The 26256-nt window shown below is 41.6% G+C and overlaps 1 protein-coding gene and 1 non-coding gene across 4 annotated transcripts in view; one reads left to right on the top strand and one right to left on the bottom strand.

Moving 5' to 3' along the window:
- APPL2 (adaptor protein, phosphotyrosine interacting with PH domain and leucine zipper 2) overlaps positions 1–25967 on the top strand; it is a 42553-nt gene extending 16586 nt beyond the window's left edge. Inside the window, exons 5-21 of one of the 3 annotated variants that reach the window (XM_071798745.1) lie at positions 2553–2640; positions 4281–4319; positions 4439–4497; positions 5452–5598; positions 8274–8356; positions 13637–13795; positions 15047–15235; positions 15547–15589; positions 15667–15723; positions 15837–15925; positions 19704–19856; positions 19985–20037; positions 21936–22110; positions 22761–22797; positions 22919–23059; positions 23774–23821; positions 24872–25967. In XM_071798745.1, the coding sequence (XP_071654846.1) occupies positions 2553–2640; positions 4281–4319; positions 4439–4497; positions 5452–5598; positions 8274–8356; positions 13637–13795; positions 15047–15235; positions 15547–15589; positions 15667–15723; positions 15837–15925; positions 19704–19856; positions 19985–20037; positions 21936–22110; positions 22761–22797; positions 22919–23059; positions 23774–23821; positions 24872–24997 (1686 nt within the window). In that variant the 3' untranslated portion in view covers positions 24998–25967. Of the gene's footprint in view, positions 1–2552; positions 2641–4277; positions 4320–4438; positions 4498–5451; positions 5599–8273; positions 8357–13636; positions 13796–15046; positions 15236–15546; positions 15590–15666; positions 15724–15836; positions 15926–19703; positions 19857–19984; positions 20038–21935; positions 22111–22760; positions 22798–22918; positions 23060–23773; positions 23822–24871 lie in introns of all 3 variants that reach the window. The other 2 variants (XM_065839394.2, XM_071798751.1) reach the window with 2 other exon arrangements.
- TRNAL-AAG (transfer RNA leucine (anticodon AAG)) lies at positions 2305–2386 on the bottom strand. Its single transcript has one exon. It is a non-coding gene; the product is annotated as a tRNA-Leu (tRNA).
- Positions 25968–26256: the final 289 nt, after the last annotated feature.

Below are 26256 nucleotides of genomic sequence, written 5' to 3'. Positions count from 1 at the left end.
ATGGTTAGAACTCTTTCTGTGGCTTTGTCCCACATGCTGTCCTCAGAGCAAAGCTGAAATACCTAAATAGGGGAATTAGAAAAGAGACTGAAACAAGGTGTTTCATTTAGGCTGGGGCCATTTCTAATTCAATTCCATTTAATAACGCCGTTTGCAGTTTTGAGCTTTAAACGCTGCAGTTTGAGCCAAAACTTGCCAGGGATGGACGCATGGCAGCTGTGAATGAGTAAAGCTGCAGTTCTGTTGCTGTGAGATCACACGGAACCCAGAGATGTCTGGGAGAGGCTGCAGAAATACCTGCAGATGGCAGCTGTGGGCTCTGAACACTTCTGCTCTCTGGAGGTTGCTGCTGAGTACCGGAATTCTTTCTAAATGCTTTTGATAGACCTGTCCATATAACGTTTCAGTATAATCTTAGTATCTAGGGCCTTATTGCTGAAGTATAATTTGTCGTATCACTGTGTTGTGAGCAGTGCTGTGCTATCAGAAAGTGTTGCTGTTCTTGTTAGTCTACTTTCAGCTTTTAAGAAGGCAGAAGGCTGTAGAGAGGTCTGCTGTTTGGAGAGGAGATAGGAAGGTTGTCTGGCAAAAAATAAGTTAAAAATTTTAGAGCCCATGGGTAACTCCAACAATATAGTAAGAGGAATCCTAAAGGTTACCTTTCTCCTTAGGCTTCTCGTGCTGCATGTGTGCTCTCAGGGGGTACTTAAAAGGAGGGTTTGTTATCACAAGTCTTATGCTTGTCTGTGTGAACTATGAATAAATCGAAGCAAGAACTTTCTCTTTCCCAAACACAAGAGAGCCATCCCATTTGGGAGCAGAAAGCTGAGAGCCTCTCTAGTCAGTTCTGTCAGTCACATTTTACTTCACAAGAACCTGCTCCATTCCTCAGCTTCCTTTTCTGTGTGTTAGCCAACCCCTGTACCCGTTTCTCAGTTGTCTGTTCTACAGGCGTTGAATTATTCTGGATAGTTTTGTATCATATAGTGGGAAATAACTGACTTCATCCTCACCTGCAACACCCTGCCCAGAGGCCTCCAGGATACTGCGAGCAAGTGGGCAGAATATCATGTCCTGGTTTGTAGTAAGTGCTCTAGCAGCGTGATTGACAATTGTCCTACCTGAACCCATCTGACATTCTTGGCATGCCACTGCTGACATGAGAGCCCTGCCTTTAACCTACACAGCGTCACACCGGTGCTTTAAAATATGTCTCGATGTGCTGAATTTTCAAGAAACACTTATAAAAACAGGAATGGGAAACTGCTCTGAAAGTAAAATATTTGAATGGGACCTTTCATTGTAGTTGTTCCTTGTTGTGTTTGTGTCCTGAGTAACGCTCATGAATGGAAAGAGATTCTAGTCTTGGTGGTGGGACTGTAACTCTGTGGTGTAGAGACTAACAAAAACTGGTTAATAAAGACTGATTATAGATTCAGTCCTATTGGATTAAGCATTAGAATTAATGATCCATTGAACTGCCCTAATTCAGTATGTGGGAACTGAAAACTTCTTGGATCTGTGGGTGACACTAGGTAGGAATTAAACATTTAGGGGAAAATGGCCATCTGTCTCACTTATCTTATACAAAAATTGTAGAATGTCCTGAGTTGGAAGGGACTCACAAGGATCATTGAGTCCAACTCCTGTCCCTGCATATGACAACCCCACAGTTCACACCATGTGTCTGAGGGCGTGTCCAGTCTCTTCTACAACACTGTCCAGCGTGGGGCCGTGACACCTGGGGAGCCTGATCCAGTGCTCCACCACCCTCTGGGTGAAGAATTTTTTCCTCATGTCCAACCTAGACCTCCCCTGGCACATCTTCCTGCCATTGCCTCTGGTTTTGTCATTGGTTGCTAAAGAGAAGAGTTTGGGATCTATCCCTTTTACACCCCTTGTGAGGAAGCTGTAGCCACCATGAGGTCTCCCCTCAGTCTCCTCTTTGCCAGGCTGAACAAACTGAGTGACTTTAGCCGCTCCTCATACAGCTTCCCCTTCAAACCCTTCACCAACGCTGTAGCCCTCTTGTGGAGGCTCCCTAGTAGCTTAAATCTTTTTTATCCTGCACCTCCCAGAACTGCACACAGTGCTCCAGGTGAGGCCGCACCAGTGCAGAGCAGAGCGGAACAATCACCTCCCTCGCCCAGCTGGCAATGCTGTGCCAACATTGGTGCACCCGAGGCTGCCAGGGCACACTGTTGGCTCATGTTCAACTTGCCATTGGACCAGAACCCTCAGGTCCCTCTCCACAGAGCTGCTTTCCAGCGTCTGGAGCTAGTTTCTGCATCTTAAAAACATTTCTGGCAGCGGTGGGATTCGAACCCACGCCCCCGAAGAGACTGGAGCCTTAATCCAGCGCCTTAGACCGCTCGGCCACGCTACCCTGCTGAAAAAAAAAATAATCTTGAGAAAATTGTTGTAAGCGCTGAAGTACAATGAAATACATTACACTTTGTTTTGTCTACTGGGCACAAATGGCAGGCTGCAGAGTGCTGTTACCCTTTTTATTTGCACTGTGTCTTAGCGCATCCCTGTATTCTCTGTTTCAGCTCAATATTCTTCATTCTGAACTGGCAAAACAGCTTGCGGATACAATGGTTCTCCCAATAATACAATTTCGGGAAAAGGATCTCACAGGTAAATTTCTTTTAAAGCTTTAACTTTCTGCATGTGTTCCTTCTTGTTTATTTCATAATAAACTGAGACATAATGCCATGTAATAATTTGTTCTTTGATGATTCACAGAAAAGTTTTTTGTGTTATTTTTATTCTTGCATTGACAGGTGCATGCTTTTACTCAGACATAAGCTGTGCAAGCTCACCACGTAACATTTTATGCACCATATGGTGTGAGTTTAAAAATACACAGCTTTATTCTTTGCTGGGTCACTGTGCTTTTATACTACTGTAATTTCACTGAAGTAATTGTCTAAAGAAGGGAAATATAGCAGTGAATCTGGCTTGCAGACAGTATTTATCCCACTTCAGAAGTTTGGGTTCGTTTGAAAAGCGCAAGAAAGAATGGCTTTTTAGCTTCAGTGTACAGTATATTCCCTCCCTTTTAAGGAATCAGTCCTCTTTAAATCCTTGCCGTCCAAGGGTAGTTCCAAGTAACCTGATTGCACAAACTTGGAAACTGTTTACTTAGAACACGTGAAGTCTGCAGCCAAAGCCTCAGCTGCTTCATGACAAAAAATGGAAGTTTCTTCAGCTTCCCTGGATGTAAAAATCTTTATTGTTCTGTTCAGCCATCCATCACCACCTCCGTTTTTCTCTAGAACAGCATTTTTAGCAGAGGCCTGGCCATAATGAAATTTTATCATAGACTTAAACAAGGAAGCAAGGAAGATGAACTGTGTTCTTGTTTTTGCTTTTGATCTTTTTATGTCTATGTATTGAGTACTGTAGAAACCTCTAGGTGCAAGTTAGTCAAACCTGGGAAGAATTACTGTCTGTCTGCATCAGAGTCCTGAGGAAGTGTTCTGGGGAGAAAAAGGTGGCATGAAGCTGATTACTGAGTAGGTTGTTACTAGCAATCAGAGACCATGATGGCATCCTGCAGCTTCTCCTTATTCTTTTCGCAGCTGCATAATGTCTGTTCTTGTGAATGTGCCTTCTCTGTAACTTTTTGAGGAGGGTTTTTCCAGTTGCAGAATACTTTGGTATGGACGCTGAGAGCAGCTTGTGCCCAACACTTGTGAAAGTTGAGTGACCTGTTTAGTTTCTCTTCCTTCTCTCTGCATCAGAAACTCATGGCCAGTGTTTGTTATGAGAGCATCATAGCCAATGGTCAGATATGTAATGCTTTGCACAGCAAAACATAGCAAAAAATGTTCCATATTGATGAAGATTCTCGTACACGAAAGGGGCTGAGTTCATATTTCTCTGAGACTTAGATTTCTCGGTATCACATAAGCATGATCAGGAAGTTGTTCAGAACTGCCAATCTTTTACGGTGGCGGTGGGCCTTTTGTGATAACAAGCGTACTGATATGGTGCTGCTTTGGGTAAATTACACTGGCAGATAAGGAATCTTTTTCATAGTGATAACTTGCTCAATCAAGTAAACCTACTTGACTTTTAACTTAACTGTCTGCCTAATTCATTTCTTTAGCAACTGATCTGGTTTGTCATTTTAAAGACAGGCACAACTCATGCATCTCTGCTCTGAAATTATTGGAGTGACTTAGGCATTTAATCTGCCATAAATGGCCTCAGTTGAACAAAGCGTTTACAGCTGTTTTCACTTCAAATCTTTGATTTCTCTTTTCCAGAAGTAAGCACATTAAAGGATCTTTTTGGCCTTGCTAGCAATGGTATGTTTCCCTGTTTTGTTTGTTTCTAATGGTGTGCACCTGTTATATCACAGAAGACATTTTTAATCTACACACACACGCATCGCATTTCTAAAAAAAATAATATTCCTTGTCTACAGAACATGACGTGTCCATGGCAAAGTATAGCAGGTTACCGAAAAGGAAAGAAAATGAAAAGGTAATGAACGTGGAAGGGAAAAGAAAAAGTTTTCATCAGCTGTCCTGTCTGTATCATTGTTCACTTCCGAACTTTGGAGAGTTTATCAGTTAAATTCACAGTAGCTCAAGAGTACTTGTGATTTCGTTTCCAAGCAGACACAAAGCTTTTAAACATAAATTCAGCAAAGTTATATCCGTTTTCTCCAAATTAGGCAAGTGATCAAGTATTGTGTTTAGCTGGAGCCCTTCAGATCTGGGGGAGCTCTTTAGGCAGAGGCAATCCAAATTACTGTAAATACATTTGTATAGGCCCACTGTTGTGCAGCTGATGTGGTGATGCTATGTCACTGGGTACAATTCATTGTGAACTGTCGTGAAGCCTTGTGTCTGCTCTTAATAAAGCATTCTGTTTTTTCGTATCTACCTTCCTGCTAAATTTCTCTGTATGGATAGTCATTCCACTTACAGTACACATAATTCTGTCGGTGGCATTGTTTTGCATTTCTTCTTCTTTGCCCACTGGACTAGTATTCCAAAATATATCCTTGTATGCCAGAAGGTGTGTGATTGGCCTTGTCCTAAGAGCACATCAGTTCTACAGGGTGATCTTTTAAAGGAAATGCATTACAGAACAGAATGTGATGTATTCATCTCTGAATTTTCCACTTGCAGGCTTGTCTGTGATCTCAGCTGCAAATAGATTTCTTACACTGAGATCAGATCCAGAACCTTAGTTGTGGTGGTTACTTAGTACATAGTCGCAGGGCCTCCCCAAATGCTTACCTATCTTGCCAGAGAAGGGCTTGAAGTACTTGCTTTGGGTTTTGGATTTGCTTTCTTAGCTTCTCGTCCTTCATTTTAATGTGGAGAAGTTCCGTAATGAGAGTTGTTTAAAGATAACTTGAAAATAATCAGTAAATGTATCCATGTGCACAGTAACACTTTGTAAACCTTGTTATCAATTTTTATTCAGCTTAAGGCAGAAGTGGCGAAAGAAGTGGCAAATGCAAGGAGAAAGCAGCATCTTTCATCTCTGCAATATTACTGTGCCCTGAATGCTCTGCAGTACAGGAAGAGAGTGGCAATGATGGAACCTATGCTAGGATATACGCGAGGGCAGGTATGGATAGTAAAGCAACTATATCACTTAGACATATCTTTGGGAAAGGTAAAACATTGTAGCTCTGGATTTTTTTTTGAGAACTGGCAAATGGTAATAGGGACAGGGTGAAACAACTGATTTTGTTTGTGGCAGAAAGTTGAATGTTTAGATATTCAGGAAAGACACCAATGAAAAAATATTGGATACACTTATACACAAAATCAGCCTGGGGTTAATTTTTTCCATGGCTGAGCTATGAGTGCAGCAGCTTTTACTGCCACTGTTTACTGTGTGTACACAAACTCTCCTATATAGCAGTTCCCTTCCTGGCACATAATGTTCAGCGTGTTGATGAGGAGTGTACATGATGGGGAACAGAGCATGTACTGGAGAACTGGAAAAGCAGAACAGGAGAGCAGATTGAGCATAAGGATGGCAAATCCCCTTTCTGATCTTTATTCTGCCAGCAATTTGATATAGTGGCTGAACACTGATTTCTCAGGTCTGTAAAATGTGGTAGTAATGCTGATAATCTAACTCTCCAGGATGTCAGGAGATCAGCAAACTAGTATTTTCACAGCACTTGGTTCTCATTACTACCCGTTTTAAAGATCTGTTGTGCTTTGCTATTGATGAAAGCAAAGTGTGGGAAAATGAGAATTGGGCTGTGAGAACAGAAAAAATGGATCCAGTGCTCTGTTTGAGATTGTAGTGTGGATCATCATTTCCGTTGTCCTGTGTCTGTTGCAGATCATGTGTGCCATGTAAAATGGGTAATAAATGAGAATTCTGTCACTTTCCCCACCATGGGAGTTCACACTGATTTTTTGCTGTAATTATGCTAAGTGAAAGAACTGCATGGGTTTCCTTTATTGGAAGCCATACAGAACTTTTTTTCCCTGTATTTTATCTGGTAAAACTGCCATATCTTAGTGCCTTACATAGGAAAGTCTTAGGTAGTTATGAGAATGACAGAGTAGCCAGAAGCAAGTTGATATTGGTGTTTCAATACTGTGAACTGCCCTTCAGCCCAAGTATATATTTTCTTTATTAATTACTCAAAATGTGTGTCTCATATCTCATGTTTCCAGTGAATGAGCAGGCCACACGGCATCTTTGGAAGAACCAATGGCTAATACAGGGTTTATTTGACTGAAAACTGATACAAACAACTAAGCTAAGTGTGTCAGTCTCTCATTATCCTTAGTAGAATTCTTCCGTCTTGAAGTAGGCTTCTGAAATAGAATCATTGTTCAAGAAAGCGTGCTTTCTCTTCTTTGTATGTAAAGGGTGTCTGTGGCCAATAACATGGTTGCAGAAATCTGATTTATAGGTAAGAAGGACATTGAAGGACTAGAGAGAGTGCAGAGGAGGGCGACAAAGCTGGTGACAGGTCTGGAGCACAACTCTGATGAGGAGCAGCTGAGGGAACTGGGGCTGTTTAACCTGGAGAAAAGGAGGCTGAGGGGAGACCTGATCACTGTCTACAACTACCTGAGAGGAGGTTGTAGCATGGAGGATGTTGGTCTCTTCTCCCAAGTAGCAAGTGATAGGACAAGAGGAAATGGCCTCAAGTTGTGCCAGGGGAGGTTTAGATTGGATATTAGGAAAAAATTCTTCATGGAAAGGGTTGTCAGGCATTGGAACAGGCTGCCCAGGGAAGTGGTGGAATCACCATTCCTGGAGGTGTTTAAAAGGCATTTAGATGAGGTTCCTGGGGACATGGTTTTGTGCTAGAGTTAAGTTAGGTTATGGTTGGACTCGATGATCCTGAGGGTCTCTTCCGACTGAAATGATTCTGTGATTCTAAGAGGAATCCCACGTACCAAGGTTAGGGAAAAGGAGTAGAATCACAAGTAAAATTGGATGAAATGGCTAATAAATTGCTTAACAGCCAAGAATTTGATTTTACATCTCTTTCCTGAGTAGTTCACTGATATTACATTTGCACAGACGCTTTAGCCATGTCCATATTTCACACAGTTGCGAATAGGTCCTAATGATGGCTGTGTGCCTCACAACAGGTAATCCAAGGTCAAGTCTACACTGAGTGCTTTGCTGCTTTTGCACATCTGAGCCATACCAGCAAGGTGAATTAATCTTCTGTCACAAAATGTGCACTTTGGCCTTAGCAGCTTTATTTAGCTGCTTCCAGTAGAACAAAATCTGTGGTAAATCTGTAGTTGACATAACTGATTACCGTGGAGGCTTCTGCTAGCACAGCTACACTTCCTCATTTTCCTGACTGACTTTGCTATAGCAGTTTAAACCATTTCCAGGTTGGAGGTGGTAGTCCAGGTTCGACTACTAAATCTAATGGATCATTTTGCCCGTTCCTTTTGATATGGTGGTATTGCATACAGTGGGTCAGACTGCTAGACCAAGTTCTGTACAGTGCTGGTATGGGAGGAGGCCACATGTTGCCTTGTTTCAGTCCTTTAGCAAGCTCATTGGAAACATACGTGTCAGCACCCTGTAGCTTATGTGCCTGTCAAAGGGCTGTGAAAGGGAGGAAAGCTGCAAAACCGAGAAATACAAAGAAAGGCAACACAGCTGCTTTGACCATGTGTTACATCGCCAGCCCAAAGTATCAGTCATAATGGGATAGCTGTTAACACAGTCCCCACAACCTCTTATTTGTCTGCCACAACCAAGGTAACTTCCAGTGTCTGGGTTTTTTTTGTATTTTTCAGATCAACTTTTTTAAGAAAGGAGCAGAGATGTTTTCCAAAAGAATGGACAGTTTTTTGTCATCTGTTTCGGACATGGTTCAAAGGTAACACAAAACTTGTGGCTTGTTGGAATTCTGAGCAATAGCACTTTAACATTCCGTACGTAACAGAGAGCACCTCTGTTTCTTTCTCAAGAGAATCCTTCCGTGCTTGCATTGCGTTGTTGGGCATATTTTGTTAAAGCAGCAGGTGGAAATGAGGTATGTTTGTACATGTAAAGGAAAATGCTGTCAGTGCACTGCAGAGAGTATTTTTACAGCATAGCCAGGAAGTACATACTGCAGTGTTCCCGTGCTTTCTTACATACCTGTCTCTCTTCATTCTGAATTAGAGGTATTTATACGTGCTGGATCTTCTGTAACAATACTGTAACAATAATCCATTGACCTCTCAAATAAGAATTTAGGGCCTATAGCATCTGATGTTGTAGCTACACGAGGCAAACAAAGCTCCTCGCCCTAGAGAACATACTCATTGCATCCAGTGTAGGCTGTATTGGTCCACGGAGTTTGACCTGCTTTAGCTAAGTCCGTATTTCAACAAACTGCCTCTACTTTTCTACTCCTAATTTTGTGATTATTTTTTCTCCCCTGTGGTCTCATAGTGAAGATTGACATTTTCTTTATAATTAAGTCCCTGTAAATGTAAACTTTACATTTTAAATGTAATCCTATTAGAGAGAACATTAATTTATTTTAAATCAGCTGGAACACTAAACTGAGTCCTTCAGTTTATTGCTTCACACCTTTCATGTTGGACTGTATCCAAATCATTACTTATTCTGACTCTGGTGGCATTTTAAATAACACATACTTGTTTACTTGAGAAGAGTGTTATAAGAAGTCTCCCTGTATAGCAGATTCTTTCACTAAATTATTCTTTACTCCCTGTACCTCTATACTTATTTATGTATCTTTTCACACTCTTCTGAAATAAATCCCTTTGCAATCTACATAGTGTTTGTACAAACTGGAAGAGATGTTAAACTCCCTTGAAATAGTGCCTGTTAGTAGGGGTAGAGCACCTTGCTTGTGTCGTACAGGTACTGTGACGGTCCTGCCATTGGATCCCCACCATAGAATAAGCCCTTGTTTTTCAAAGTCCGATGGATTTGAATTCTGGACAGTACACAGTAGGAAATGGAAGCAAAGACAGGCTGCTCAGTTGTTCTGCTGAGTGTGGGTTTTTTTGTGTTTTAAGTCTGTCACACAGAAATTCTTGCAAGTACCACTCAAGTATAACTAGTACAGGAGTGTGATGTCTTTGGAAAAACCAAAAGAGAAGCTTGCAAACTTCTGAATGACAACGTGCAGCTTAGCAGTTACTGACAACGGACATGGTTTGATGACTTAAGATTAGAGACACTGGAAACCATGCTGCCCACTGCTTTCCTTCTTTAGTGCTGGGGATCGCAAGGCGTGTGTGAGTCAGATCTGCTTGCTAATCAAGCTAAAAGCTTTTATTTGCCAGATTTGTTTTCTTGGAACATCAAGCCAATGAGACCAATTGTGCAGTTGCAGAGTTTCAGCAGTGATGTAGTCTTGCGTCTGTTTAAGCTGATTGTAAAACTGAGTCTGTGTGTTTAAAAGTATCTTCATTGATACAGTAAATATTGCTAACAGTGTAAAACATGTAAGAGAGGAGAGATCATTAAAATATTCTCAGTAACCAATTGGTGTAGTTGCCACAAGTGCATATAGTTTCAAAATTGCCAGCTTTTCTCTCCTTTCTACCTTGGAGAAAAGCGAAACATGCCTTGGGAAGAGGAATTCCAGTCTTGGGAACTGTGAAAATGCCAGGGCAGTTTTGTCGGAAGCAATTTGTGGTGCAACAAAAAGGACTGATTAAAACATTCACTGAAGTAGCACTTATGTAAAAACCGACAGCACTGTCCAATTTTATTTCTAAATTGAATTTAAATAATTCTTATTCTGACATTTATTGATAATGTTGAAAGGCGCTAGCGTGCAAAATATGGTCTAATTTAATTCAGATCTGATGATATTACTCAGTCTTTATAACTCAGCCTCTCATATGACTTGGCTAAGTGGTAAGATGCACACAGCTGGTCTCATTTTAAGGGTGATGTGGGAGCTCAGGAAGTCTCAAGCTTTCTAAAGATGTGAAAAAGCTGGAAATAAGCTCGCATGAAACAGACTAACACCATGATGCAAGAATGACTCTTCATCTGGCCAGTCAGCGCTGACTTGAATGCGGCACTGTCTCTCTAGATCACTCCAACAGCTACAGGTTATCACCAGCTTCTACAAAAGACTGGAGAGGAGAATGGCAGAAGAATCATATGTACTCACCTTGTGCTTTTCCACAGTCTTTTTGCCATGGTCAGGGAACAGGACAGTGGACTACACGGATCTCTGATCCTGCTGTGTGCACATTCTCCAAAAGGTTTAACCACTTGGGCAGGAAGTAGGGAGAAAGTTGTTTATTGCATAGGTGCAGGTATGAATGACTTTCTATGCAGTGACAAGTATTCTTGTGTTCTCATCCTGTGAGTTTTCCTAGTAGCCTGGACACAGTTAGTAAGTCCTGAAATTTGGAAAAGTTAGTATAGAAATCAAATATTTGCTAGTATTGTTTCTCTAAAAGTCAAAGAACAGCTGCTGCAGTGTGGACCTGAAGAGGTCATCTAGTCTGCTCTCCTGCTGACAGGAGGATCATTTAGAGCAGAGGGCTCAGCACTGTGTCCAGTCAAAGTTTGAGAATCTATGTCTCACGTGTGGCACACGCAGTAACTTGTTACAGCTTGTGTCCATTGTCTCTCATTCTGCCACTGCGCACCTCCAAGAAGAATCTAGCTCCATCTGCTGTGTACCCTCCCATCAGGTAGTTAAGGTACATTTCCCCCCTTAGCCTTCATTTCATGGGGCTGAAAAACAATTCTTGCAGCTTCTTCTCATGTCCCATGTTCTGGTCCCCAAGCCATGTAGCTGGCTCTTCACGTGACTTTGTTTCTGTCTTTCGTGTGCTGGGTCACCAAAACTAGACACAGTGCTCCTGCTGGAGCTGAACAGATGGAAATAATTACTTCTTTGACCCACTGGCTATACTCCTGCTCATGCAGACCAGGATGTGACTGTCCTTCCTTTGCCACAAAGATGTGGAGCTGGCTCACGTTCAGCTTGTCCTCTAGGACCCCCCAGGTCCTTTGCTAGAAGTTGTTTTCTATCCAGGTGTCTCCTGTCCTTTGCAGTTGCATGGGGTTATTGCACCCCAGACAGGACTTTGTCTTTGCTGAACTTCATGAAGTTTCTGTCTGCTCATTTCTGCAGCATGTCAAGGTCCCTCTGAACAGCAGCCCTCCGCTCTACCGTAGCAGTCAGTCAGTCTTCCCAGTTTGGTGTCCTCTTCTCTTATGGGTTGTCTAGCTTATGTTAAAGACTCTAAACCTGTAAGTTTCAGTGTTGACCCAGTGTTGACCATGAGGAACATCACTCAGATACCAGTTGGGCTTTGTCTCACAGATTACAACCCTTTAAGGTCATTAGTACAGCCATGTTTTCTACCCATCTTGTAGTCAGCTTCTCCAATTTGTATTTCACCAATTTGGCTGTAAGGATACTATGGGAGATCATGTGAAGGGTCTTGCTGAAGCCAAGTGAAACAGCATCCACTGCTCTTCTCCCACCCACCAAGCTAGTCATCACATCACAGAAGGCAATCAGGATGCTCAGGCATGATTTGCCCTTGGTAAATCTGTGCTGGCTGTTTCCACTTGCCTTCTTGTCCTCCATGTGTTTGGAAATAGCTGGAGAATTTGCTTCTCAGCTTTCCCAGGGACTGAGGTATAGCTGGCTGGCTTGTAGTTCCCCAGGTTGTTTTTCTTGCCTGTCCCAAAGGCAGGTGTGACACTTGCCTGTTTTTCAGCCATTAGGAACCTTCCCTGACTGCAGCGAGCTTTTGAGGGTGATGGAGACCAGCCTGGCAGGGACATTGGCCACCTCCTCAGGACCTCAGTTCACAGACTTGTAACCAGACCTCAGATGCGCAGAAGTGCAGTGCAAACAGATGGTCTCAAACCAGCTACTTCTTTGTCTACATATGCTCCAAATAGTACATGCAGCTGACATGAAGATCTAAGCCCTTTTATGTATAGTTTATCTAATAGGTGGTTTTTTTTAATTATTGTATTAATTGTGTCACATTTTGAAAATGGCAGGCCTTTAGTTGCTTTTTGATTATGCCCGTTGCGTTGTTGTGGACTGATGAGAAGAGTCTGCAAGTGAAACACAGACTAAGGCTGATGGAAACAAGGCAGGCTTATTGGTGTGATGGGACTGTCAAGTGGTCTCTGGGAACCTCTGAAAATCAAGTGGCTCCCAATGATTGCCTGACAGTAGATGTGGAAAAATTAAAAAAAAACCAACCAAACAACGAAAAAAAAAAAAGAAAATATTAGGGTATTTCACTGGCATATGATGATTCTGACTTCTCTCTGCTTGCTTGTTCCAGTAAAATGGCTGCTCTGCTTCCTCCTTAATGCCAAATGTGTCTTTTAGTAATATTATGAAATCATAGATGTTCAGCACTGCAGTATATATCCATATTAGGCTTCTGCAATGAATTACCACTTAGTTTCTGAGTGAAAAATTACACTCAGATACCCTTTCACAGTTATCTCTTTCAGAAAACTGAATGTAAACAGCAATGTAAATTCATACAAATGTGGATTTAAAAGCCATGTCTCTTGAAAAAGTAGAACTTAACTCTTTACTCCCAACACTTAAATGTTTCTGATGTCTGCTCGTTTCAGGTATATAGAACAATCTCATAATTCTAATCATTATCTCTCTGTACTCCTTGAGGAAAGAAGACAACTATGTTTAGTACAAATTGCAAAAAAGAAAGCATAGCTACTGTATGAGGTGTATTGAGAGTAACATCTTCAATCTGGGCTTTCAAAATAAAGAGCAAGGGGAAATCCTGGCTGCGCTTTTACTGCCGGCCAACCTAACATAGCTGTGTTTTCCTTAAACTATTGTCAGTACCTCCAGAGCATACATATCTTGTCTCTTCAGGCTCCGATGAGATTATCTGGGAGCAGTTCCCCATTGTATGCTTCTTTCTTCCATCTTTTCCTAACTGCACTGATTTATTTAATCCTTAGAGAAAGCCTTGGACAGGTAGTCTCACGTTCTATTTCCTATAAAGTCTATTCTAAAAGTAAACTTTATCTTTGCACTGCTCTCTGATATAATCTCAGCTGGTATTTGTGTTCACTTTGGATTACAGATGTTAGCTATATCCTGGTATAAATTGACTAATGATGGATTTGGGCTTGTTGTTGTTTGTTTGTTTTTCCTCAGCATACAGGGAGAGTTGGATGCCGAAGCTGAAAAAATGAGGGTATCCCAGCAGGACTTAATTGCAGTTAATGAATCTGTTTACACTCCAGATTCTGACGTAACTTCACCTGCTATCAATAGAAATCTCATCCAGAAGGCTGGCTACCTTAACCTTAGAAAGTAAGACAGCTGTTGCTACCTGTTAGTTTGTTTAATTGTTGACTATTTGCTACTTATTTTTGGGTTTTTTTTTTGGGGGGGGGGGGGATGTGATTATAAAGACTCCTCAGGTAATGATGTTTGAGGCTCCTGAATCACTGTGGTAGCTGTAGTTTTCACCTCCTAAGTATCAATGTCATCTTTGAAAATGTGCTTTTGAAGCTTAAACCAAATTAGAGGCGCTGGAGACTCTTTTCCTGAAAACAGAAATCATAGAATCACAGAATAGTTTGGGTTGGAAGGGACCTTCAAAGGTCATCTCACCCAACCCGCTGCCATGAGCAGGGACATCTTCAACTAGATCAGGTTGCTCAGAGCCCCATCCAGCCTGGCCTTGAATGTCTCCAGGGATGGGGCATCTACCACCTCTCTGGGCAACCTGGGACAGGGTTTCACCACCCTCAGTGTAAAACATCTCTTCCTCATGTCTGGCCTGAAGTTTACTTCTCTTTGCATTCTCCTACAGGGATGATTTCCTGCATTCAAGTGGCTGAAAATTAGAAACTGATAGGGGTGGGTTTAGATTTTTCCCAGTTCTTAGGACTAATGAAAACTTAGTGTTCACAAAAATAAGCAGCTGTATTTTGTAGTTAATACATGCTTTCATAACATATACCATACATAATTACCTTTGCAGATTTTCCAATTAAAATCTTCCATCAGCTTCCACAGGAGCTATGTGTTATTGGTGGCATATAGTAACCCTGTTTATGTATTTGATTAAACATCAGTTTATTTCTGTTTGAGTAGCAATTTTTATTAAGTTCTCATAGCATTCTAAAAGCTGGATTACAATATAATAGGACTCTCTAGCTGGGGGGCAGATGGACTCTGAGATATCACTTGCAGAAAATACTTGTTTAATGATGATTCTTTGTGCTAAAATTGCTGATGCTGCTCCTCAGCTTAATAGTATTTCATATCAGTTACTCAACACCAATAATTCTTTTATTCCTTAACTAGCTGATACTACAGAGAGTGTTTTTTTAACTTGGGATGTTTGGAATTAGTTTAATTCTTCAGCTTTCATTAAGGATTAGTCTCTGCTAGGAATAGGTGCTGCTTTTACTTCTTGACAGAGACTTGTCAAAAAAAAAATTTGAGGGATGAAAATGAAGTTCAGATTAGCATCAGGAAATGTTTGCAGTTTCATATACGTTTGGAGTAATTTCTAAATAGTAACACATCTTTATCACTGCATCTTCTCTTTAGTAAAACCGGTCTGGTGACTACAACTTGGGAAAGACTCTATTTCTTCACTCAAGGCGGTAACTTGATGTGTCAGCCAAGAGGAGCAGTAGCTGGAGGATTGATTCAGGACCTGGACAACTGCTCTGTTATGGCTGTGGACTGCGAAGACAGGAGATACTGCTTTCAGATCAGTACTCCAACAGGCAAAGCGTATGCGACAGGTTTTATTTGAAGAGAGCCAGTCACACCCACCCCTTCAGATGCTGTTTCATGTAAAACTTGCTTGCTATAGTAGTGAGCATTTCTGGGTTTCCAGGAGGGTGTTTCCAAATGAAAAGCATGTTCCTTCCCATTCTCCCCCACAGCTGCCTGCACAGCACATCCTTTAGCTGCAGCTTATTCGTGAGATTTGTTCCTTTGATGGATAATAGATACAAAGCTTGGTGATGTTATTGTAAGACCTGGAGTCAAACACTCCTGGTATCCACTGCTAGCACTGATACACCATGTTTATATTTTAGGGGTATAACTCTTCAAGCAGAAAGCAAGAAAGAATATGAGGAGGTAAAAATATTTTCTTAATATTGTTTTTCTTGTATACAAGTGAGCTTGTAGAGTTCAACTTCATTTTTCCCTTCCAGTGGATTTGTGCCATCAACAACATCTCCAGACAGATCTATCTCACTGACAATCCAGAGGTAGGAGCTTGTTTCCATCTTTCAGTCTGTTCCTTCCAACTTGCTTTTGCATTGTTCTTTACATGGTAATGTAAAGTCTGTGTAAAAAGAGCTGCTCGGTCTTGTTTTTATAGGCAGCTGCAATCAAGTTAAACCAGACAGCCCTACAAGCAGTGACTCCCATTACCAGCTTTGGGAAAAAACATGAAGTTCATCACCCCAGGTAAAAATCTCACTTGCACAGACCAGAGACTGTGCACAGTCACGCTCTTTTTACAGGACAGCAGTCACCTGGCAGAAAGCCCTGTCTAGGCCCTGGCTTTACAAAGCCTCTGTGTTCCATGAAATTCCTCTACTTGTGATGTTTCCTACCGAAAGATTTAAGAGATGCCAAGTGTTACAGAATCACAGAATGTTAGGGATTGGAAGGGACCTCAAAAGATCATCTAGTCCAATCCCCCTGCCAGAGCAGGAACACCTAGATGAGGCTACACAGGAATGTACCCAGGCAGATTTTGAGCGTCTCCAGAGTAGGAGACTCCACAACCTCCCTGGGCACCCTGTTCCAGTGTCTGTCAACCTTACTGAGAAGAAGTTTCTTCTCATATTTAATTGGAACCTCCTGTGTTCCAGTTTGTACCCGTTACCCCTTGTCCTATCATTGGTTGTCACTGAGAAGAGCCTGGCTCCATTGTCATGACACTCACCCTTTACATATTTATAAACATTAATGAGGTCACCCCTCAGTCTCCTCTTCTCCAAGCTAAAGAGACCCAGCTACCTGAGCCTTTCCTCAAAAGGGAGATGCTCCACTCCCTTAATCATCTTTGTTGTCCTGCGCTGGACTCTCTCCAGCAGTTCCCTGTCCTTCTTGAACTGAGAGCCCCAGAACTGGACACAATATTCCAGATGTGGTCTCACCAGAGCAGAGTAGAGGGGAAGGAGAACCTCTCTCGACCTACTAACCACCCCCTTCTAATACACTCTAGGATGACCAGCGCGGCAAGTGAGCAATGCCACGCACAATGAAAGCTATCTTGATCCAGAATGTTAGAGTATAACTGAAAGCAGCTGCGCTTTTAAATGGAATGCCTATCCTAGATCCCCAGTGCAAGTAATAGCTCCATTTGCAATAGAATAAAGCCTTAAAGCAGTCCTATGTAAGAGTGCGACCTCAGCTCTCATGACAGACTTGTCAGGACAGTGTCAGTGAGATAGGTGTGTAGCCAAAACAAGTACCTTAAAAATTGAAGTTAAATGAAATAAAATTCCAAATCAAAGAAGAGACTGCAGTAAAACACACACTTCCCTCCACTGTGGCAGCAGCTCTGCTGCCAAAACTGTCAGAAACCCATGCACTGAAAAAAAACCCCTCTGTCCGCTAAAGCAAGGCAACAAGCTGGACATGGCAGACTGTGCCAGTGAACACACTGAATCCATATGAAAGGTCCTTTCCTGGCTCTGAGCGGTATGAGGGTGGGCCCAGAGTCCGGGTCCATTCCAGAGGCTGGTTTGGTGGGTTGGTTGGTTGTAGAGCCAGAGTGGTGTTGGTGCAGCCATTGTTAGAGCAGGGATGAATTCTGGAGCTGTTTGGTTTGGTGGGAGTGGTCATGTGTCTAGATAAGGGTCTAGCTCACTTGAGGGCTCTATGGTGTGTTCTAGATGGGGTTCTAGGTCACATGATAGTTTTAGCTCAGGTTATGGGGTGTGTTCTAGATGAGGTTCTAGTTGATGTTCTTGACTGGGCTCTAGGTCACTTGAAAAGTTCTAGCTCACATTTCTAGCCTGTGTTCCAGATCGCTTTGATGATACCAGAGTGTGTTCTATATTACTTGCCTGGTTAAGATTGGGTTTTAGCTCACTTGACAGTCCGCTTTGATGGTTGCTTGACAGTGTGTGTCCAGCTCACTTGATGGTTCATTAAGTGTGTCGTGATTCGCTTTTGCTGGCTCCAGATCAGGTTCTAGATAAATGTTTCAGAGTGTGTTCTAGACAAAGGTTCTGGCTCACTTTGGGTGTTCTAGATAGTGTTCTAGTTATTTGCTCTATATTTGGGTTCTAGGTCACTTGAAAATTCTAGATCGGGTTCCAGAGTCAACATATGTTTCTGAATATGGATTGTGTTCTGAGAGGGAGTGGGCCTAGCATCTAGTAATGGGCAAAATTTGAGCTCCATTGATATCAACTGCTAGACTTCCACTCCCTGCTTAGTGGGCTTGATAGGATAAAAATCATTCAAAGTATTAAATGAATCAGCACCTTTTTCTGTAATGTACTGCCAAGGGAATGGAACTGACATTGTATGAGGTGACAGATCTAGGGCAGGCGGAAATGTGTTGATTTTTTTCTTGTTTTTCTGATGGATCAAGGACATTTTGAACTTTGTTTCATTGGAAACTATATGAAACAAATAAGTTGGCTGGATAACTGGGGGGTTTGTCCCGCCTTCTGTACACTCCTCTCACTTCCCATTGGCTTCCTTTTAAAGGAGAGCTTTGACATCTTATATTTAGAACAGTATTTTTTTTTCACTAGTAGGATTCTATACTCTGCACTAAAAAAATTCAGTCCCTTTATGTATACAGGATACATAAAATACAGAAATGAAAAAAGATACCTGGATCAGACATCTGAAGGCCCAAAGCACAGGGCTACAAGATTAGTTAACTAAGATTTTTCCCCTGCAGTATCTCTTGCTGTTCCACAAAATTCTGCAGACAACTGTGTTTTCTTCATCAGAAACAAATCACTGTTCTACCTAAGGAATAACTTACAGGTTCTGCCAGCTGTTAACTCACCAGGATATCTGCTTGCAAGGACTTAAGAGCATCCTCAAGAACAGATGCCATGCAACGGAAGAGAAGTCAGCAAATAGTACAAAGCAAGCTAGTTTGGCAAGTTTAAGTGTTATCTGTGGAAGATGTGCAGAAACAATGTGAGTCCATGTTGGGCCCGTCACCTGGGCTCAGAAAAACCCATCTGGGGTTCCTGTTTTGCCCAGAGCAAAGTGATGCAACTTTCTAATGGAAGCTTTTGCAGCTTCCATAAATTCTTAGAAGTATAAAACTGAATTAACTTCATATTCCCCTTAAAAATAAACCACAAAATATGTGAGATAGCTTCAAGTGTTGTGGGTAATGCTTGTTGCTCCACCTCACAGCTCAAAAGCTCCTTGTGGTTGCTGTTGGGATTTTGATCTTTCTTTAGAAACAAAGATGATGCTTTATTTTTAAGTGCTTCTCTGCAAGGGAATGACTCGTAATGTGGATAATACAGCAGAGTCCCCAGTATAAGTTGGAGTAACTATGTTCTTGCTCTAGGATACGCTTATATCCAAAACACGTATTTTATGTATCATTTCTTTATGTCCACATTTCTTTATGTCCATCTTCCTCAGTGGGAATTCTTCAGACTTCTGCAGAGCCGGTTTTCAAGCCCAGTGCTGGACTGAAATCCTGCTTCCAGAAGCAGTGTGATAAACATAACAGGGCAAGTTTGGGTCACACTGACATTCATCGTGAAGAGACTTCTCTGCAAGTTTTGTCAGAAAGTTGTAATTTCTTACTCAGATATTTATATCTAGAAATTGAAACTTTTTCGGGTGTTTTGCCTCTCAGTGCCGTTATGGTTTATGATTCCTTTTATTATGATTTCTTACAGATTCCAAAGATTCCCTGTAGCCATGGGAAATGCCAGTCAATTTCTAATTTTACTCATAGTACAGCTGCTTAATGTGGATTACAGACGTATAAATAAAGTTGCCATCTACTTCACTTGAGCAAAGGAAATAGCTATTTCATAGACAACTAATCTCCCAAGTCACTTTTACATCTGTATGCAAACAGAAAACTTTCTAGAAATGGAAGATGCTGCTCGTAAACCAAGTGTACATATGTAGTGATATGTATAGTTATGACTTCTTTAATAATCTTGTTTGCCTTCCAAAGCAAAGATAGGGCATCATTCATTGATTGAATTTTTTTTTTCCATTTCCACTTCAGCCAGAATGTCAAGAATATGGAAAATGATAAAATAATTCCCAATGAATCAGCTGGCATACAAGACTCCCCACAACTCATTGCTCCTGGAACACCAATTCAATTTGATATCGTACTGCCTGCCACAGAATTCCTGGACCAGAACAGAGGTGGCAGGTATGGCCAGAGACAGCAATCGATCGCTTTGTTTAACAGAGTGATTTTAGGGGAGAAAATCAAGTATTAGAGCATGTGCATGTGGTTGCCCGAATCTGAAATGAAGAGCTTGTATTCTTATTTTGTAGGCGTGCAAACCCATTTGGCGAATCTGAAGACAGCAGCAAAGATGAGGAGGAAGGTAAGTGCTTTATATTTTTCCAGATAAAATTAGTCATGATTTTAGGCCTAATTCAGCTGTCAGCTATCCAGTGTCTCTTAATGAAAGCACCTGACGCTGGAAACAGCAGTGACAGACCCATGGCACAGTTAGAGGTCATCACCTTTCAGAAGGTAGTCTTTTAAACATCACCACCTGCGACAACAAACACCCTTTTTCCTTGACAGTCCAAGCCAAATTCCAGATTAGATTTATTTCAAATGCTTAAAGGCAAAAATGTTTGGGGTTGGGTTTTTTGGTCTTTCATTCCTCTTTTTCTTTTAAGTTGTTGACTTGTTTAAAAAGGGGTTGATGGGACAGTAGTATGATTCTGCTCAAGTTTGAGGCTGCTTAGTAGCCATTTCTCACCGATGTGTACTCTGCAATCCACAATCTGTATCTCACAGAGGCCCAGGATATGGCTAGAAGCAGCAACCTGTCTCTTTCAGCAAAAGGAGAGTTTCTTACTGCTGCCTCCTTTCCAGCAGTAGTCATCAGTTCTGATCTTCCTCTCCCAGCACATGCAGGTCTCAGACCCTGGCTGTACTCCTCTTCCTCTGTAGCAGTTAAAACCACTGTCTGGAGCCAGCAACCCGTTAGAAAACCACTGACAGAACCAAAGCAGAACCTACTGATTTGAACACTCACTTGCATGTGCTGTCTCATTGCATGGTGGGGTGGTTGCAAGCTGCCTGGCAGCAGAGTAGCTGGGACAAGCCAGCATCTCCGTGCTGGCAGCAGCAGCACAGAGAAGCGAGTACCATGCATTGGTGACTGCCCAGTGTCTCAGACTGCACAGGTGGATCTGCACAGCTCAGCTCAAGCAGACGCTTCACAGTCTTTGTGGTGTCTTGTGCAATGTAGACACAGCTGTTGTGGCCTTTGAGCAGTCATGTTCAGCAGGACTTGTCCCGCTTTACCTTGCTGACCACCAACCGTAAAGGGAGCCTGATCAAGTGATGGCTTTGTAGCATAATCATAAAATCATAGAATAAATTTTTTTTTGAAATGATGTTTAAGATCATCAAGTCCAACAGTTAACCTAGCACTGCCAAGTCCATCTCTAAACCATGTCCCCAAGAACCTCATCTATGTGTCTTCTAAACACCTCCAGGGATGGTGACTCCACCACTTCCCTGGGCAGCCTGTTCAATGCCTGACAACCCTTTCCATGAAGAATTTTTTCCTAATATCCAATCTAAACCTCCCCTGGAACAACTTGAGGCCATTTCCTCTTGTCCTATCACTTGCTACTTGGGAGAAGAGACCAACATCCTCCATGCTACAACCTCCTTTCAGGTAGTTGCAGACAGCAATAAGGTCTCCCCTCAGCCTCCTTTTCTCCAGGCTAAACAGCCCCAGCTCCCTCAGCCGCTCCTCATAACGGCAACTTAGTTGTAAGTACAAGTCTTATGGTGGTAGTCAATGAGCAAGGAAGGATTTAATGAGAACCTCACTGGAACCAGCTGCGTGGAAGATTAGAAAGACACAGAAGTAAGGAATGTACAAGGTTTAAAGAGAAGAGTTAATTTTATGGAAGACAAGGCTTGTGCACAATCATAAATTTAGCAGAGTTTATGTGCACCTGAAAACAAGATAGGCAAGTGAATTTTACTGTCTAATCAAATAAGGCATAAAAGACCAGTTACACTTTTAAAGCTTGCAAGCAACTGTGAGTTGTTTTTTTTTTGTTCCTACTTGCTGCCAGTTCAAGCACTGTTGAAAACTGGGTCAGAGCACTGCCTGGCTCATAGCAGGAAGTCACCACCCATAGCTTTACTGTTTGAATTCCAAAGCGAAAAAAACCACCTCATTGATACCTTCAGCTACTGGAAAACTGAAGTAGCACAGGGAAGGAAGTCACACCTTTTCTCTTCCAGATTCACTCTTGCAGCAGATGTTCGTTGTCCGGTTTTTGGGATCTATGGCTGTTCAGTCAGATCAGACAAGTGAGGTGATCTATGAAGCTATGAGACAAGTGTTGGCTGCTCGTGCCATTCACAACATATTCCGGATGACTGAATCCCATCTCATGGTCACCAGCAGGAACTTGAGGTACTGTCAGATCTTTAACCTGTCACCATTCTGTTCTCTTCATACAACGTGTGATTAGTATTTTTGGTGCTGTTTTTCTAATAAATGCACCCTTTGAGGGAGCAAGATCCTGCAATTCACTTCACCGAGTAAAAATACCTCTTTTCTTACTCTGTAGTACCTAGAAATCATCCACCTAAGTTATGAGAACATCCTACCAAAATTTAGAGGGTGCAGTGGGGCTGTAAGGTCCTACAGAGGTACAGAAAAATATGCAAAAAAACCCACCCCACACTGGAAGATTCTCTTACCTTCCATGTAGGAACAGCAGGAGAGCCATCGCTGTCCTGTTGTCAGCATTGTCACTGGAGAATATGTTGAAACAAGACATTCACTTTAGCCAGGGTGCATTTATGTCCCTGTGTGTATTAGTGTGTCAGCCCATACGCACAGGGTGCTCCCCGAATTAGTGACTCAGATACCCTGACCTATACATGTTGGGCAGCTGAGAGTCGGGGTCTGGAGTTGGACAGATAAAGCATTTGATTCTGCGTGTATGTTTCATCATCTGCAAAACTGCTATAGGGATTGCCTTACTATTATAAAGCACCTTGACATGACTTAGAATCACTAAAATAATTCCTTCTTTTTTCCCCCACATGTAATTGCAGGTTGATAGATCCTCAAACCCAAGTTACACGAACAAGTGTAAGTAACTTTTGTTTTGAATTTGGTTTTAAACCACATCATCGAATACTCAGTGACAGGAACTTGAGCTCTTGACCAACCTAAGCATATGCTGGTTAAATACTTTTCTATACTTTCGCAGTTTGATCTCGCCACTGTGACACAGTTTGCTGCTCATCAGGATAACAGGCGCCTTATTGGCTTCGTGGTCCATCTCAGAGAGACTCTGGGAGAAGAATCCATGAGTGCGTATGTTTTTGAGAGCAACACAGAAGGGGAAAAGGTTTGTATAACCTTCAATAAAATATTTTATTTAGGAAACAGCTTTTAGGCTTCTTGGCTTACACATCTGAGAAATAGTGCTACGGAAGCAAGAGCAGCTCAATTCCTTGCAAGGAAACATGCCTTAAGACACAAGCCTGTGATGGCTCATGTCTAAGGACAAAATTTATAGATAATGCAACAGCACGTACAACAAGGAGGAAAGGACATGGTCACTAACACCAGCACTAAGAGACAGAGGAAAGTGTGCGTGTCTAGCACCAGCACTAACAAAAAACGTCAGTGATGCTGTGACACGTACATCTGTAAAGGTTTCAAAGATGAGAGAGCGGGACTGTGCTTACACCGCTGGGTGCTGGCTGTGTATGATAGTAACAGACTATTAAAAATAAGCAATGTGCTGGAGAATTTTTGTCTTAGAAAACGGTAACTCTCTTACATACACCAGAGGAGATCCCCCAGGTTTGGAATTAGTTTGGCGAAAAAAACAAACCAAGTTGAACACAAAGACTTAGCAGCCTAAGTGAGCTTTGGAGGCGAACCTAAGACAGTTTTATTTTTAGGTAGTTAGCACAGTGAATTGGTGTTCTACCTCTGCTTTTTAGAGTTGTATTTAAGACTAACTTTGCATTGACACTTCAGTGTTTTAGTCCCAGTTAAAGAACAAAAAAACAAAGCAAAACAAAACACCACTTTACTTATATTTCTGTTTCAGATCTGCTATGCCATTAGCTTGGGAAAAGAAATCATTGAGGCACAGAAGGTAAGTTTGTTTCATTCCCCATGTCTGTGTTGTGATGTATCATATTCTGCTTTCGTTTGCACAGCCCAGGTAGCTCTGGTGCACGTGAGAAAAAAGAACAGCCACTCTCCTAATGACAAAGTTCTGCAGACATTGAATGCAGCCCTGGGGTAGTTCGTACAAAAATAAACCCAGTTTGACTATAGAGTAGTTTGATTTGAGATAAAATTTGTCACCCTAAATCAAATTCAGAACTGTACAAATCTAGTTGTTCACATTTGAAAGGAAGCTGTGAGCAGGTCTGAAAAATAAACCAAACTCCTTTGGATGAAGTATAAATTGCACCCATTGCTCTTTCACTTTTAGAAACTCGTATTCCTTCTTCTCCTAGAGGAGAAAAAACACACTATGTTTCTCCGCTTAAAGTGAGTGGCAAAGTTCCCGGGCCCATTGTAGATAAATTTATCCTTTAAAAGATGTGGTACTAATGCATTAATATTTGTTGTATACTCTTGCTGCTACAATTCCAGCACAAGTTGGGAGAATGAGCTTTTAGTCACAGGCAGTAAACACAAGTATAATAAATTTATTTAGAGAGTTACTTTTCTCCTTGTTTTTCAGTAATTGTACCAATGGGAGATAAGAACAGCAAAACAACGATTTGAAATTACTATTTTTTTTCCTTATATACCCAAGGTGTGGTTTTACTGAACCAAAAAGGATTATTTATTTCAAAACAAATGTTTGCATTCAAACCTTTAGACCAAGTGTGTCAAACTCATTTTCACCAGGGGCCACGTCAGCCTCATGGTTGCTGAATGTCATACATAAATACATACATACATACATACATACTACTCCTACACTTACAGAGTCCTAAAATGACATTCAGCCCTTTGAAGGCAACTGTGAGGCTGACGTGGCCCCCTATGAAAATGAGTTTGACACCCCTGCTACAACTAAAGATTGTAGTAAAAAAAAGTTGCAAAACCTTAACAAGAAGTACTGGGAGAACCGTGTGCTCCTCTGAAAGATTGCTGCAGCCCAATGAAATCTTCTGTTGTTCTTCAGGACCCAGAAGCATTAGCTCAGCTAATGAAGTCTGTGCCGTTAACGAATGACGGCAAGTTCGTGCTTCTGAATGACCAGTCAGACGAGGATGGAACCCTGCATGAAGGGGAGGAATCAGAAGCATAAAAAAACTGGTTTCCTGCAGCCTGCGTGGGAGCAGGAACAGCAGGGACTTCTTCTGCAAGAATCTCCTGTTTTCAGTCATCTGCGCACACACAGGGCCAGCACCCGCCCTTCCTGCTGTAGCCAGCGTGGCCTCTGGATTAAGAGCAGAACACCAGCAAGACTTGGCCTTTGAGGCTTTTCACCTTTGTGGACATGTGGTGTGTAGGTGTGGCTGGGAAGCTGACGGTCTTGGAGGAGGGTTCAGCATTAGCCCCTTGCTGCTGGTAGCCAGGACAGCACAGCTGTCAGCCACAAAGGGCTAATGTCACTTCTTCAGATTTACATGGTGAGCAGCCTGTCAGTCTGCTGGAGTTAGCACAAGCTGTCAGCTCCTTTAACAAACATCAGGCCTCAAATTTCCTACCATAGTCCATTTTCATAGTTTGCATGATTATGTGCATCTGAATGAAGGTTAAAAATGCACTATTTACTTTAATTTCAGATGAAGTTATTTTTAGTCTAGTCTAAGTGTAATAAGATTTATCTTTTGTGCTAGCCTATTTACAAAACAATTTGTTAAACACTAAATTTTTTCCTATTAATATAATCTATTTTTATATTGTATCTAGAATAAGCTTACAAAGCAAATCTAAGTGCCTACTCTTACCTTCCTGGGGACCGCACTCACACATTCTGTAATTAAATAATGGACATAATGTACCTCCTTGATTTATTATTTTAAATACCACTGACAAGCAAACATTAGAAGTAGTCAACGACTGTGGCGTCTTAGTTGTGTGCAGTTTTTCTATGGTTAGGTTTCTTAAAGTTAAGTTGCCAGAGATGATAATTGTAGGACAAATAAGTACTCCCATAATAAGAATTCTTTGTATTTTTAACATTATGGTGATGTACAACAGCTGAGTCTACCAGCAATCTTTGGTTTTAAGAAACTGAGCAATAAAATGCTAGATTATAAGTCTGCAATGTATTGACTAGTCTCATAGTACCTTCCTGAAATTAGACACTAGATAGATTTGGCTAATAAGTTTAGATTTTTTTTCCTTCCCTGTTTAGCCTGAAAAGTGTACTTTGCAAGAACAAACAAAAATAATAATTATGGGGTGGGGGGGTGTAATCTGTAGCATAGTTTGTATTATTCAAAATAACTGGAACAAATGGCTCAAGTACTTACTTATTAGGAAACTAAATTTTCTGTGAGCAGAATCTGTGCTACAGCATCTGAAAGGTCCCAGTTTGCAAGCATTTGACATGGCATA

This window comes from Patagioenas fasciata, chromosome 1 (genome assembly GCF_037038585.1).
Source record: "Patagioenas fasciata isolate bPatFas1 chromosome 1, bPatFas1.hap1, whole genome shotgun sequence".
Classification (NCBI taxonomy): domain Eukaryota; kingdom Metazoa; phylum Chordata; class Aves; order Columbiformes; family Columbidae; genus Patagioenas; species Patagioenas fasciata.
Note: the sequence above shows the minus strand (reverse complement) of the source record. Positions and strands in the feature narration are given on the sequence as shown.